The following is a 16,511-nucleotide window of genomic DNA, read 5'->3' on the forward strand; positions in this document are numbered from 1 at the left end:
AGAAGTAAAAGTATTGAAATTTGGATATACTCCAGTAAAGTAAAAGTACGTCAAAATTGTACTCAAGTACAGTACTTGAGTAAACGTTCTTAGTTACTTTGCACCACTGCATGTATCTGTATGTAACTCTGGAACAACACTTACAGGACTCTGACATACTGTGTAACACAGAGACTGTATGTAATATCATCAGTGTAATCTATTCCTCAGTAGCAGTAGAAGTCTGTTGATGTCACTGTAGTGACATCATCAGTGTGTTCTGTTGATGTCACTGTAGTGACATCATCAGTGTGTTTTGTTGATGTCACTGTAGTGACATCAACAAAATATCTCTCTCTCTCGCTCTCGCTCTCGCTCTCTGCTCTCTCTCTCTTCTCTCTCTCTCTCTCTCTCTCTCTCTCTCTCTCTCTCTCTCTCTCTCTCTCTCTCTCTCTCTCTCTCTCTCTCTCTCTCTCTCTCTCTCTCTCTCACAAATACCACACTTGGGAGACATACGTGGACTGTTGAGTAAGACCTTAACGCAGTGAGTGTCATCAAGGTCAACAACAAAGACACACTGGTGGGAGTACAAGGAGTCAAGGTGGCCAGGGGTCCTTGAACAAGGCTCTTCTCCACGGGGCAGCTGGAGGTCCCTGTACAAAACTCCAGTGGAGAAACGCACCCACTGCACATCTCCAGTGGAGGATAGTGCATGGGGCCCCTGGCTACAAACAGACATGATCAGTGGAGGATAGTGCATGGGGCCCTGGCTACAAACAGACATGATATCCAGTGGAGGATAGTGCATGGGGCCCTGGGTACAAACAGACATGATCAGTGGAGGATAGTGCATGGGGCCCTGGGTACAAACAGACATGATCAGTGGAGGATAGTGCATGGGGCCCTGGCTACAAACAGACATGATATCCAGTGGAGGATAGTGCATGGGGCCCTGGGTACAAACAGACATGATCAGTGGAGGATAGTGCATGGGGCCGTGGGTCTACAAACAGACATGATCAGTGGAGGATAGTGCATGGGGCCGTGGCTACAAACAGACATGATCAGTGGAGGGATAGTGCATGGGCCCTGGCTACAAACAGACATGATCAGTGGAGGATAGTGCATGGGGCCCTGGCTACAAACAGACATGATCAGTGGAGGATAGTGCATGGGGCCGTGGTCTACAAACAGACATGATCAGTGGAGGATAGTGCATGGGGCCCTGGCTACAAACAGACATGATCAGTGGAGATAGTGCATGGGCCCTGGCTACAAACAGACATGATCAGTGGAGGATAGTGCATGGGGCCGTGGCTACAAACAGACATTGGCTCACATCAACTCTGGGGCCAGTAAAAGTTGTCCTTCTGCCAGGAGGAGGAGACACTTGAACATCTATGGTTAAGGTGCCCAAGGCTTGGTACAGTCTGATTGCACTGCTACAGGTGATGTTTAACAGGTTCAACCCATTGAGACCTGAAGCCGATTCTACATGTCTCCTAAATCTCAACAGTTTTCCTGAAAAACCTATGTTTCTATATCAGTGGTGCTCAATCTTTTTCATGTCAAGGACCCCCAACATTATATGCAATTGGCCGCGGAACCCCATCAAAATATTTTTGTTCCAGGGACCCCCAGAAGCAAAGATTTGAGTTGAAAATGTTCGCTTTAAAATATATATATTCAGAAGATTTGCACACATATTCACGATTTTTTCAAAAATAGCAGATCTACAAGCTCGTAGCGCGGCACTCGGTGGCCGCGCTATGAGTCTTGTATATCTGCTATTTTGAATAGCCAAAGTGTAAAATAATGCTTTTTAGCTCAAATCAAAAGATGACACAGTTCCAGGTCTTAATGGGTTAATGAAGAGCTAAGTGATGAAATGTTTATTTTTGGGCCAAGGTACAAAGCGTCACAAAAGAGACGGTTGGGACTGCTTCATTTTCTGGCCGGGCAGGTAAAATGAGTATCTGTCTGTCGAGAAGGAACAAGATCCAGGGAGCGGGTTCAGTTGAAGCCGAACCCATGGCTAAAGGACTGGTATAGCAGCTCGTATCAGAATTTGCCTGTTATAAAATCATTTCTTGTCTAGAGAAATGTGTTGAGATGTGGGGGCAAGGGGACGCATTGTGTAGCATTGAGCAGGAGTCACTGGTTTTGTCTCTTTAAGGAAGGGAGAAGGAAAGAGAAAGAATAAAAAAAATGAAATGGAGGGTGTCAAAATAATGTATTTTTTTAGAGTGTCCTCTCCTTGAAGAGTAGGACTGTTTTGATGTCTGTTTGAGTGTAAAGGAAGGTTAATAAATGCTTCGTTTCTCTTTCTCTCTCTCTCTCTCTCTCTCCAGCCCGGTCAAAGAGCATGGTGCTGGGAGAGCTGTCCCGGGTCTCCAGGCCCTGTTCTCCTCTTGACCAGGAGAGGGCGCTGAAGTCCGGCTGGCTGAAGAGGCAGCGCAGCATCATGAAGAACTGGCAGCTGCGCTGGTTCGTGCTGCGGCCCGAGGCTCTGTACTTCTACAAGGACCAGGAGGAGAGCAAGGCACAGGTACAGGATGGATACAGAGGAAACACGTATATGTCCACAACAAAAAGACCCGCGTTTCAATGGATCGATTGATTGATTCAATATTTTATTAGTCATTAACCCTTCTGTGTATCATTTTTTGGATTGAAAATATTTAGTTCCAGGAACCCCAGAAGCAAAGATTTGAGTTACAAATGTCTGCCAAAAAAAAGAAAGAAAAATCAAATATTTCAGGGAGCAGTATTGAACTTTTACTCAAGTAAAACACTGAGTACACTGCATCACTGCAAAAGTAGGGCATTCATTCATGGAATAAAAAGCATGAAGAAGTTGAAACACAGAGATACCAGGTTTCTGCCCCCCCCCCCCCCCCCCCCCCATGCAGCAGAGACACAATATATGCTGTTCACCAGGGAACAGACGACAGTATGATACATTATTTTCTATTTCTGATCCAACCCCAGAAACGTATGTGTGCATTCATTCAGGGCTACAGGGCTGAACTCATGTTGAATAATCCTTACAAAGAATAGTATATAATGTACCATGAAGGTACTACGGTTCTCAAAGTGGAGTTCGGGGACCCCCAGGGGTCCTTGAGAGTCGGTAACCAAATGGACCCTTATAGATCTTTAACTCTTGAGAGTGTAAAATGTAACCAAATGGACCCTTATAGAACTTTAACTCTTGAGAGTGTAAAATTAAACCAAATAGACCCTTATAGATCTTTAACTCTTGAGAGCGTAAAATGAAACCAAATGGACCCTTATGGGTCCATTTGGTTTCATTTTACGCTCTCAAGAGTTAAATTATTGTTAAACATCTGCATTACTTTAAGGAAGGTAAGTGATATTAACTTTGTGTTAATATTTGTTAAAAAGTTTAAAGTACTATATTGTGATAGTAATCATTGCTACAGAGTGTTTGTTGGGTCACAGGGGTCTCTCCAGCTCTTTAGTAAACACAATATAGTACATTTTCAGGTAGGTGACAACATTTAAGCCAATCAGGAGAGAGCACTGAAAATGCATTTTCTGTTTAATAAAGAGCTGGAGAGACTCCTTTTACTGAACAAACACTCTATAGCAATGAGTACTATCACAATATAGAGCTATTTAACACTTATTTTAACCAAAGTAGATCACTTACCCTACCTTTAATTAAAGCATTGTTATTTTTGATCAACGTTTTGCCTGTTATCTCTCCTATGGTACCAAGTCTTGAGTCTGAGGGTCTTGGGTCTTGATATGAAAAAGGTTGAAAACCACTGGTTTAAAGGGATAGTTCACCCAAAAGAGTACTTATTTTCTATCAATTACACACCCCATGAAGCCTTGAATTCATGGAGACTTTTTTGTTTTTGTCGCATTCCTGAGACAATAATCTGATGACCGGCGGACAGATGTTAATGTCTCTGGTAGGAGACTCAAAGTTGACACCTTGAGTCTCCTACCGACCGGAGCCGGTAATCAAATTATTGGCTTAGGAATGCAACAAAACAACATGAATTCAAGTCAAGCGGTGTGTAATTGATAGAAAAAAGGGCATTTTGGGGCTGAACTATCTCTTTAAGTGGTTTATAAAGGTGTAGTACCAGTGTAGTAACTAGCTGACCCTCTGTGTTCAGTCAGAGCACTTAGCCAGACGACCTTCCACCCTGTCTTTATGTCAGGAGATGATGGAGGGAGGCTTATATATACTGCACCGTCCGTACAGGAGAGATGTTTGCCTGACTCATCCCTCTCTCTCTCTCTCTCTCCATCATCATTACCTTCCTGTACGAGAGAGAGAGAGAGATATTAACATGCAGTACACGTACCGTAACCCCGAGAAGTACTAATTGATTTGGATGTCCCGAATGTCGCTTGGCTCTCGGATACCGTACCTCTGAGCCATTGTTGTCTGACTGTACGCCTGTCTGTCTGTCTCTCTCTCTGCCTGCCTGTCTGTTTCTCTGCCTGTCTATCCCAGTGGTTCTCAAACTTGTGCATGTAAAGGACCCCCCAAATTAACTTGTATTTAGCTGCAGACCCCCATCTGAAAATATTTCGTGCCAGGAACTCATTTTTGAAATTAATCTAGAAATGTTAAGATTCTCTTAAAATAGGCGATGTGTATATATAGGGTTTAATGTGGTCAAATAGATTTTTATGCTATATTCGCTAATTTAGCTGGGGACCCCCTGAACTCCCCCTCCCAAGGACCCCTGGGGGTCTCCAGATGGTCTTTCTTTCTGACTCTACGTGTGTCTGTCTGTGTGTGTGTGTGTGTGTGTGTGTGTGTGTGTGTGTGTGTGTGTGTGTGTGTGTGTGTGTGTGTGTGTGTGTGTGTGTGTCTCTCTCACCTGTCTCCCTCTCTTCTCCACCAGGGCTGTATCCCTCTCCAAGGCAGTCAGGTCAACGAGCTGCCAGCCAATCAGGAGGAGCCAGGTCGCCATCTCTTTGAGATCGTTCCAGGTAGGTTCAGTACGTAGACATGGTCATAGACGTATAAAGGTCATAGACATATAAAGGCAGACACGCCTCCTCCGGTTCTGAGGCGTCTGTATCTTCGGGCGCACTTCCACTTCCGCGGGGCTAGCGGGAAACTTCCGCGTGTGTCACAAAAGGGGACGTTCGGTAGGCCAATCAGAGGCAGGTGGGGGCGGAACAACTAGATTCTGACAAATCCTGGAAAAGACGCGCTGTAATTGGCCAGTAGCCAACACGCTGTGATGGGCCAGTAGTCACTTTGAGTGGCAGCGTGCCCCCTCTAATATGACGGCCGCGATACAGGTCGCTCCAACGAACTGCAGATACTGTATACAAGCTCTGTTGTGCGCTGGTAGATCTGCTATTTTCAAAAGATTTGTTATACATTTTAGACATACAGTATGATAACTTGTGAAAACCGGACTTTTACTTGTAACAGAGTATTTCTACATTGCAGTATTGATACTTTTACTTAAGTAAAGAAATGTAGTACTTTTTCCACCGATGACTGTGGTAGAACAAAGGAGAGTGTCACTAATGTTGAGACCCAGAGGGCGCTAGAGAGCACTCTTATACTTAACGGTGGAAGGATGAGGTAGCCCTATGTTTCTTCTGGTATAGATGTGAGGGTGTAAGGCTCAGTCTTAGTACCTGAGATGGCGGTTTATGACTATATATCTGCCTCTACGACGTTATGACGTTATTGGAGTTCTAGTCAGGGTTGCCAGATCTGCTTATTATAATTTGCCCCGCAAGATTTTATTTGAAAATAGCCGATCTACAAGCTCACAACGCGTCGCATCGCGACGCGTTGTGAGCTTGTAGATCTGCTATTTTCAAATAGCTGATGTATATGTTAAAGTGCACATGTGGCCCTGTGTCGCTTCTTTTGGGCTGGTTTTCCTAGACCTGGTTGCTTGTTTCTCTCACAGAATCTGGCAACACTGGTTATAGTCCACTCAATGGAGTTATTTCGTCTGTGACTCTGTGTGGAGGATATATATGTAGCTACTGTATGTGTAGATATTCTTCCTGAACCTCTTGGGAATATATGTGTCTATTCTTCCGTGGTCTATTCTGATAATATCTTTTCTATTCTGGTAGCAGAGCGGTGTCTCTAGGAAAAGGCTGACTTATAACTAGAGGTGTGACATCCTGCTGTTACGTCACGCTGGCATTGTGCCAACATTAGGTGCTTTCATGCTGGCCGTCGTATCCTTCTGTTACGAATCATCATTTTACATGTTGTGTTCATTGTTTAGGACATTGGTTCTCAAAGTGGGGTCCGGGGACCCCCAGGGGTACTTGAGGGGATACCAGGGGGTCCCCAGCTAAATGATTTATAGGAACCAAATGGACCCTTATGGGTCTGTAACTCTGAGTGTGTAAATTAACATTGATTTTACAATATGAATTGGGGTCCCAGAGATAGAAATGCCATTAAATGGGGGTCCGTAGCCCTAAGGCATGTCAAACTGGGGGGGTCCCTGGCATATCTTTTGAAATGGGGGTCCGTGGGCTAATAAGTGTGAATGTGGGGGTCCTTGACATGAAAAAGTTTGAGAACCACTGGTTTAGGAAACACCGCTAGTGTCAGGCTGCTTCACAAATCACACATTATAGGGCTTGGCTTGGCCATACAAAATGTTATCAGTCGTGAGAATGTATTTTTGCTTTAATTCATGGAGTCTGCACTCAGAGTTGAATTAAACTCTAGTGTTAAATTAGTGTAGACCCGGGGTCTTCAACAGGGGGTCCGGGACCCCTAGGGGGTCCTCAGAGTTACTACAGGAGGTCCGCCAAATCTTTGTGTGATAGGAACTTATTTTTTACGTGAACAACTTGAACCCTAGAATCCCTGTTCTGAGGGGAACATTCGCCGAAAATAGCAGATCTACAAGCTGACAGTCAGCTTGTAGATCGCCTATTTTCGGTCAAGAGGTTTGGTGTAGAGGGGGAAAAGAGCAGACCAAGTATAGAGCAAAAGGTCAAGTTTACTAAGTATTAAATGTCTGAAAATACAGTCTATGAAGCTGATCTATGAAATCTATGATATGAAGAATTTTATCATGAGAAATCTGTATGTGTGTGTGTGTGTGTGTGTGTGTGTGTGTGTGTGCGTGTGCGCGCGCGCGTGGGGGGGGTGGGGGGGGGGGGGGGGGGGGGGGGGGTAGGGGACAGACAGTGAGATGAAAGGGAGGACTGGGGTCCTGCAAAAAGACAGCTGTGTGTCCCAGGCTGTCACACATGTTACTTCATAACATGAGGCGTAACAGAGGTGACACGCTGGCCTCATGTGTCCCAGACGTCCCAACAATGGCCTGATTCATCCTGCTGTTGACAGCGTGGGGTCGGTGGTTCTGGTCTAGGACAGCGTACTGGACTGGACAGTATACAGTCCCTTTATGACCAAAATAAACTGCCACTACAGTACAGTACGACATGTGTGAACCATCTTTTAGGGATCCGCCAGGAGTCGTCCAAAAAACGAACAACAGAAACGAGAGCAAGTCATTTGAGGTAAACATAAACAATAGGCTCTATGCACAGCGGCCATATTGGACAGAAATTGGGCCCCTTCCTTGCTTCCTTCACAGGTGTTACCAATGACACTAATTAAGGCTCTGTTCCATTTAGTGTAGCACAGTGATTCTCAAACTTTCTAATTTCAAGGACCCCCATAACTCTGAGAGTGTACAAATGGAACCAAATGGACCCGGGAGGGTCCATTTGGTTCCATTTGTACACTCTCAGAGTTACACCCTCTCAAGGAGCCATGAGGGTCCCTGGACCACACTTTGAGACCCACTAGTATTTCTAGTGAGCCAACATGCACAATATCAGCACCCTGACTCTGTTTGACCAGAATGCAACAGAGCCTTCATTAGTATCATTGGTAACAGCTGTGAAGGAAGTAAGAAGAGGCCCAATTTTTCTCCAAAATGGCTGCTGTGCATAGAGCCTATTAGAACCGAGATGGGCTTCTAGACATTTCTCTCAGACGGATATTAAAGGTAGGGTAAATTATATTTTTTGGTTAAAACAAAACGTTATTTTGTTAAAAGAACTATTGTCTGATAGTGATCATTGCTATAGAGTGTGTGTTCAGTAACAGGAGTCTCCATGTTTTACTTTTACTTGAGTAACATTTTGACTGAGCTACTTTTACTAGTGGACTAAATTTGACCAGGAGTATGATTGATTGATTTATTGATTGATTGATTGATTGATTGATTGATTGAAGTACTTTATTTAGAAAGACATGGAAAAGGTACATGGAAGTACAGCTAACACTACAAGATCCTCTAAACTGGATCGCCCATAAAAGCACAACGGCTTATTTCAAACGAGATCCCCAAAAGAGTATCTGTACTCTTACTCAAGTACTGGGGGTGGACTCAGTACTTGGTCCACTAACTGCCTATGGGTGCATCGTGAACCCGCTGGTAGTGCTGCTGCTGCCAGAAAGAGCTACAACACGGGCCAACAGGGCTGTTGTTGCAATCTCACTAAAAACCCTGGGAGTCCTTCCTTAGGGCTAAGGACTCCATTAACCCGTTAAGACCCGGAAAGCATATCTGTCATTTTAACCACTTCAACCATTATCTTATACTTTGGCTATTCAAAAATAGCAGATCTACAAGCTCGAACATTTTTAACTCAAATCTTTGCTTCTGGGGGATTCTACAAATGTCTTCTAAATTCTAACAGTTTTCTGAAAAAAAAACAATAATCATGTCAAGGACCCCCATGTATTTGGCCGCGGACCCCCATCTCAAAATATGTTGTTCCAGGGACCCCCCCAGAAGCAAAGATTTGAGTTAAAATGTTTGCTTTAAAAAATATATATATATTCAAAGATTTGCACAAATTTTCAAGATAACAAAACAAAATAGCAGATCAAAAGCTCATAGCGCGGCACTCAGTGCCGCGCTATGAGCTTGTAGATCTGCTATTTTTGAATAGCCCAAAGTGTAAAATAATGATTAAAGTGGTTACACAGATGCGTTCCCGGTCTTAATGTGTTAATGGTGGGTTGTAAGTCTTTCTGAGCTTTAAATTATTGACGAGGGCGTAGAGAGAGAGAGAGAGAGAGAGAGAGAGAGAGAGAGACATTGTGCAGAATAAGCTGCAGTGATGCTGCATCACTCTGCTTTATTGTGTTCTCTCTCACTCCATCCTGAGTGCTTCTCAAACCGCATCATGTCAAGGACCCCCAAATTGATATCTATTTGGCCACTGCCCCCCCCCCCCCCCCCCCCCCCCCATCTGAAAATGTTTGTGCCAGGGACCCGTCAAAAAAATTAATTATATGAAATTATTACAAATATTTTTTCAAATATTTTCAAAAAATAATATGAAAGAAAAAAAATCAAAAATATGAGAAAATATGATTTTTTTCGTGCCTATGGACCCCCAAATTGATAAATATTTGGCCGCGGACCCCCACATGCAGCTGGGACCCCCAGAAGAAAAGATTTGTGTTTAAAGATGCAAAAAAAACATTCAAAATCTTCTGAACAGAAATAGCAGATGTTGTACATCTGCTATTTCTGTTCAGAAGATTTTGAATGTTTTTTTGCTCGAAGCGCGGCACTGTGACCCCTGGGGGTCCCCGGACCCCACTTTTAGAACCAATGGGTTTAGAACTGTTATTTGAATCAATATGTAGTTATGTTATGTTAATACAATTAAACAAGTAAGATGCGCAAACGCAGCTTTCTCAAACTGTCCTCAAACTAAGGCGTTTTCAACTTGCCACCCGGCCTGAAATATGCACAAATGACATGGAATTCTTAGATATCCCTATAGATGAACTCGTGTAGATGCTTTTAGATGTGTTATTCTTTACTGTAGCTGCTATATTTCTCTCAGAGGAGTGTAATTAGTCACCCAGGGGCAGGCTGATTTCAGCAATGCACTCTGAGATCTGTCAGCAGCCAATGAGAGCGTGAGTCACATGGGGGCGCGGCTGCACACAGGCAGTGCACACAGAGAGACACACAGACACACATTCCGAGCACGGTTTCATAGTAAGCTCACTTGCGCGGAGGGGCGCCTTCGGCACGCCTCCTTGCATTCGCAACTCCTCCTTGCATTCGCATTCGCAACTAGCACATCTACAGTGGTTGGAGGAGGTGGTCTCCCACTTTAAGATCCTGGTGTCGGGTATAGGACAAGCAGTGGTTGAAAAGTATAGCCCTGCCTGAAGCTCATAAGGCCAAACATTACATTACAGTCATTTAGCTTTTATCCAAAGCGACTTACAATAAGTGCATCTCCACTTGTGCAAGCAAAGGAGGAGGAGTCCCTCTTGACTGAGTGATACATGTTTGGTCTCCCCCCCGTATGGGAGACCCGGCCGGGTTCAGAGTGCAGTCTGCAATTATTACCTCTCTTCTGTTACGAGAGGACATAAAACGTACGGATTGCTGCTTTAAGTTCTCACGCACGTGTGTTTATTGCGCATGAATTGAAGCATAATATGCATCACTGCTTGTGTAATAAACACACACACACACACACACACACACACACACACACACACACACACACACACACACACACACACACACACACACTGTTTACATATTTTGAATGTGTTTTTATGTGTAGGTTGTTGTCAGGGTTTATAACCCCCCCCCCCCCCCATAACAGAATGTCCATTGTCAGTCATATAAACATGTAAACAGTAACCACAGGGACCAGCCTGTGTCCCCATCAGAGGCGTACCCACCGTAGAGGCAGGACAGGAGGTCTCCTGCCCAACTAAGATCTCGCCTCCCCTAGAAACCCCAAATAACCCGAAAATGTGTCATAGCGTGCTTAATGTCCTCAAAGTCACGCATCCAACCAGCTTTGAACTGAGCAGATTGGACATAGATAATCCAGAGATAATGGCCAAAACATATTGAAAATGGCCACTTTCGCCAATTTTCGCTTGAGTTGAAATGTCTTTTTTGGGGGTAATAGAATGGTGGGGGGGGGGGGGGGGGGGGGGGGGGGTGGTGCAGAAAAAAAATCCAAGAACAATACGGGACGCCAGAAAAAACATAAAATCTCACTGTAAACATGTAGCCTACAGTTTCTGTATATTATATTATGCATGTGAACCCCAGTATCCATATTCTGGGGTTCACATTAGCCTAAAATAGCAGATATGCAAGCTCACAGTGTGCTGCGAGCTTGTACGTCTTTCAAGGGACGCTAGGCAACCCCCATAAGAAGGACTCAATATTCATAACCGCTCTGTGGGACAAAGTCAGCATCCCCCCCCCAAACCCCCCCCCCCCCCCCCCCCCCCCCCCCCACACTGCTAGTCTTTGCTTTGAAGAACCTCCATGGTAATAAATCACTTAGCAAAGGTGTGTCTGTTGAGCCTCACTGACACACACGCACGCACACACACGCACGCACGCACACACACGCACGCACGCACGCACGCACGCACGCACGCACGCACGCACGCACGCACGCACGCACGCACGCACGCACGCACGCACGCACGCACGCACACACACACACACACACACACACACACACACACACACTTGTACTATAGTATTTCTATATTGCAGTATTGATACTTTTACTTAAAATTCTGAGTACTTTTTCCACCACTGACGCACATGCACACGCACACGCGCCACACATTCCCAATAGGAGAGAAAGTGCTTCTTTACGACCTTTCTACAATGAGAGAGAGACACACACACACACACACACACACACACACACACACACACACACACACACACACACACACACACACACACACACACACACACACACACACAGTCAGCTGTTATGTTATGAACCACACACATAAATGTCAATATATTCCGTTAACGGCTACAGCGGAGATGATCACTGGAGGAACTTTGTGGGAGAAGTGATGCATGCTGGGAAAACCCCAGAGCCCTGTGCGTTCCCTCTGCGTCGTCAGCAGGTTTTCTACATGATGCCACTGTACTGTAACACTGTACCTGTACAATATAACACCAGCCTAACCCTGGGGAGGCAGTTTGAGCCACGTTGTACATTGTGTGTGTGTGTGTGTGTGTGTGTGTGTGTGTGTGTGTGTGTGTGTGTGTGTGTGTGTGTGTGTGTGTGTGTGTGTGTGTGTGTGTGTGTGTGTGTGTGTGTGCGTGCGTGCGTGCGTGCGTGCGTGCGTGCGTGCGTGCGTGCGTGCGTGCGCGCGCGCGCGCGTGCGTGCAGTGGCGTGCACAGACATTTTGAGGGGCATATGCTCAAGTAAATTATACTTTTTTTTGTTTACTTGGTCTGCTCTTTTTTCCCTCTACACCTATACCTCTTTGCCAAAAATAGCCGATCTACAAGCCCACAACGCCTCGCAGCGCGAGGCGTTGTGAGCTTGTAGATCTGCTATTTTTGGCTAAAGTTCTCCTCAGAAAAGGGATGCTAGGTTTCGAGTGGTTATGGTAAAAAGAAAAATATCACATAAAGATTTGGCGGACCCCCTGTAGTAACTCTGAGGACCCCCTAGGGGTCCCGGACCCCCTGTTGAAGACCCCTGCTGTAAACTGGAAAAAAAAATGTTTTTCTTTTTTTCAAAAGGGCACTTCTGGTCAAGAGGGCAAAGGGCAGGTGCTCTAGCACCACCTAGAGTCTATCTGTGCACGTCCCTGTGTGTGTGTGTGTGTGTGTGTGTGTGTGTGTGTGTGCGTGTGCGTGTGCGCGTGTGCGCACAGTATTTGTATTACTGTACCTCTGAGGGACAAATGTCCCCGCAAGTATGGTAGAATTTGAGAAACACATTTCAGGACAGGTTTCCTGGTCCTGAAATGTGTTTTTTTGGGGGAGAGTTTTTCTTACAATTATAGGAAAATATTTCGTCTGGGTTAGGACTGAGCATTTAGGGGTTGGTTTTGGCGTTATGCCATATTTATACTTAAAGGTAGGGTAAGTGATATTGTTTTTTTGTTAAAAGGTTAAAGCACGATATATCTGATAGTAATCATTGCTATATGAGTGTTTGTTCAGTAACAGGAGTCTCCATGTCTCTCCAGCTCTTTAATAAACGCTAAATACATTTTCAGGTGGGTGACAACATTTCAGCCAATCAGGAGAGAGTACCCATTTTACTTATTTTAACCAAAAGAAAATCACTCACTACCTTTCATTGTGTGCCAGCGTGGCATACTGTTGACAATGTTAAAATGGCATAAACGATGACCAGTGGTGTAAAGTAACTAAGTACATTTACTCAAGTACTGTCCTTAAGTACAATTTTGAAGTATTTGTACTTTACTTAAGTATTTCCGATTTCCAATAGTTTTACTTCTACTCCACTACATCTCAGAGGCAAATATTGTACTTTTACTCCACTACAATTATTTGAAAACTTTAGTTACTTTGCAGATATAAATCATTATATTATAAAACACACATTAACCACTTTAGCCCTATTTTATACCTAGGCTATTTGAAAATAGCAGATCTACAAGCTGACGCGTTGTGAGCTTGTAGATGTTGTTCCACATGTTGTTCCACATGCATGACATCAGTTTGTGTTGTGAGTGACATCAGACCAGAGCTTTGTCAGCCTATATAAGCTGTTGCAGACATCTAGAGATCGAGAGGAATATTGAGAGATTATTTGATTAAGACAGAGTCACTGATACAGAGACCTTGACAGAGAAACACACAGAGACAAAGAAGAGACAGACGTACACAGAGTGAGAAACAAAGGAAGAAAAGAGAGATACAGAGATAGAGATGCTGTGCTGGTCTGTGCCTCTGAAAAGAGGACCACAGACAGACAGCTTCTATGGTTGTGCTGCTGGGCCAGTGGAGGACAAGGTGTATTCCTTTGGAGCGTTCAAAAGCACGCTGACCTACAACATGGATCAGATTGTTGTTCACGTCTTCAACACAGTGACTTTGTGCTGGATGAGGTTGCCCCCAGTGATAACTGAAAGAGGAGATGTTCCCTGCATGCGCTACGGACACACAGCTGTACTGATAGAAGATATCATCTATATCTGGGGTGGGACGGTGAATTGGATTACCATCACGGGAGACAGTGACAACATTCTTTATGCATTTGATGTCGACGCCCACAGATGGTTCAAGCCCAAGATTTCCGGAACTGTTCCGGAGGCGAGGTCCGTCCACTCAGCCTGTGTCTTGGAGAAGGTCATGTTTATCCATGGAGGATACAACCAGCTGACTGGATACTATAATGACATGTACAAGTTGGACACCACCACAATGATCTGGTCTTTAATTAACACCAGAGGCATTCCATCACCTGTTTCATCACATCACTCTGCCACCATCATCGGGACAAAGATGTTTGTATTTGGGGGATATGGGCACCAGGACAACAACATCAGAGTGTTTGACACAGAGACCAACTGTTGGCTGAACACACCTTCTGCACAGCTTCTTCCAGAACAACGTTACAATCATGCAGCCTTTGCCTACAATGGAGAACTGTACATATATGGTGGATACAACTCTGATCTGGGACAAGACTTAAATGATCTGTGGAAATTAAATCCAAAGACCTTCTCCTGGAGGAAGGTTGAGCCCAAGGGAAAAGGCCCACATTTGGGCGGTGACATGTCCTGTTGCATGGTGGGAGATCGTATCATCCTCTTTGGAACAGATTTCCCCTTGCATATCTTACATGTAAGTCCTAGTCTGAAGACATTATGTAAGCTAGCAGTTATTCAGTATATTCAGTATGGTTTGAAGCAGTCAGGACTCCCACACAACATCAGATGGGAACTGGCAGCCATGACAACAGCAACAGGACAAACCATAAAAAGTGCAACCATGGCAGCCATGACAACACGACAAAAGGACGAAAACGTAAAAGAGAGACAAGAACATTTTTATTAAGGCTAGAACAATGGCTTCTATTATTGCATTGCAACTTTCCAGGAATACAAAGCCTGCAGTTTCTATTAGCTTGGATTCCCCATCGATGATGTCACTGGTTGACGGGTTTCTGAACTGTCCACAGCCCTCCTCTGAGACACAGACTGAGTAGAAAAAATCACACCCAGTGTGAAGTGGGCGGTGTGTGGTCATCACAACATGACTCACTTAAAAAAAGGGCTAAAATTATTTTTTTTTAAGTCCATACTGCTATTCATAGGGCTGCACATGTGTCATGTGTTTCGCTAGCCAATCACAGTCCAGAATTTGCAAAGTCAGCCAATCACATTACAGCTAGTGGTGATGACACTAGCTGTAATGTGATTGGCTGACTTTGCAAAAGTATAGATTTGCATTGACTGTGGAAGGGTTAGGGTTGTAGACTGCGTTGTAGACTATTGGCCAATCACGGTGCAGGATTGGTAAGTGTCCAAAACTCACTTATAGGGGGCGGTTACACCGCCCAAAAAAATTGTACCATTTTATCATGAGCATTAGTGAGGACCTATTATATGAGGATAGGTTGAAAATGGGTGGAGTCGTCCTTTAAGTCCTAGTTTTAAGACGTCTGGAGCTTGGGAATCTGAAAGGAACCGGCAGCCGTGAAAAAAGCAAATGAAAAAAACTAGAGCATTGATTCACAACCTGTGGGCTGTGAGGATATTGCAAGTGGTCTTCCAAATAACTAGCAACTTACTACGATTCTGATAATATAAAATGATTATAATTAAAAGCGATGATCTTTGATGATGATGAGGTTGTGGGTTCGAATCCTCCGTGCTGCATCCGGCTTTGTCGGGCGTCTATACGAACACAATTGGCCCGTGTTCGGGGGAGGGAAGCCGGGCGGGGAGGAGGAGGGTGATATTGGTCACTGCACGTACTCCTACAGGCTGGGGGGGGGCACCTGTCAGCAGGGAGTGTTGGGCGGGAGGGTTTTTCGCCGTTTTTTTTTTTCTCACGCCGTTTGGTGAACCCCCCAAGGTTGGTGCCCTGTGCTGCGCTGCTTTTATCCGCCAGATTGGGACATTCACGGCATATTTTGCACCGTCACGGAGCGTTCGTCATCGGTGACGAGTCCCTCTAACAGCCGCTGCGTGCAGTGAGCTGCGACTCGCAGCGTGTCTGTGTGTCAGGATGCCAGGCAACACTCACACAATCACGTGCAGCATGCGTCCCCTCCTCCTGCGCCTAATGGCTGTACATAGGGCCGACGCGTGATTGTGTGAGTGTGGCTTCAGGAAGTAAATTCCTAGCCTCGATCTCTAGGCTTTTATTTTTTAGTTTTGCTAAAAAATAAAAGCTGGGAAATTCCTGTCCCAGCTGTTGGTACGCAAAAGCGCCTCGCGTCGTCTGATGTGCTGCGCATTATTTATTTTGGGTGCGCATGCACACCTGCGCACCAGTTATGTTCACCCCTGGGCATAACGACTAAATTGGGGAGAAAAGGGGAGTACAAAATAATTGGCTACTCTAAAAAAAAAAAAAAAAGATAGATGTAGATCTGCTTTTTTCAAACATTTTAGTACTTTTACTTTTGGTACTTTAAGTATATTTTCATACCAATACTCTTGTACTTTTACTCAAGTAAATTTTGAATTCCTGACTTTTACTTGTAACAGAGT

At 44.7% G+C, this 16,511-nt stretch overlaps 1 protein-coding gene and 1 long non-coding RNA gene across 2 annotated transcripts in view; both read left to right on the forward strand.

The window, feature by feature from the left end:
• Positions 1-16,511, forward strand: part of LOC311059249 — a 510,343-nt gene that overhangs the window by 130,931 nt on the left and 362,901 nt on the right. The window lies entirely within an intron of this gene.
• The window catches only part of arhgap22a (Rho GTPase activating protein 22a), a gene marked incomplete at its 5' end in the record, with an annotated part of 50,872 nt that continues 36,705 nt past the window's right edge, over positions 2,345-16,511 (forward strand). The window contains 2 exons of the mRNA XM_084075408.1: positions 2,345-2,527; positions 4,875-4,962. Of these exons, the coding sequence (XP_083931534.1) occupies positions 2,345-2,527; positions 4,875-4,962 (271 nt within the window). The remainder of the gene's footprint in view (positions 2,528-4,874; positions 4,963-16,511) is intronic.

Source organism: Gymnoscopelus microlampas (genome assembly GCF_963454915.1).
Source record: "Gymnoscopelus microlampas genome assembly, chromosome: 13".
Lineage (NCBI taxonomy): Eukaryota > Metazoa > Chordata > Actinopteri > Myctophiformes > Myctophidae > Gymnoscopelus > Gymnoscopelus microlampas.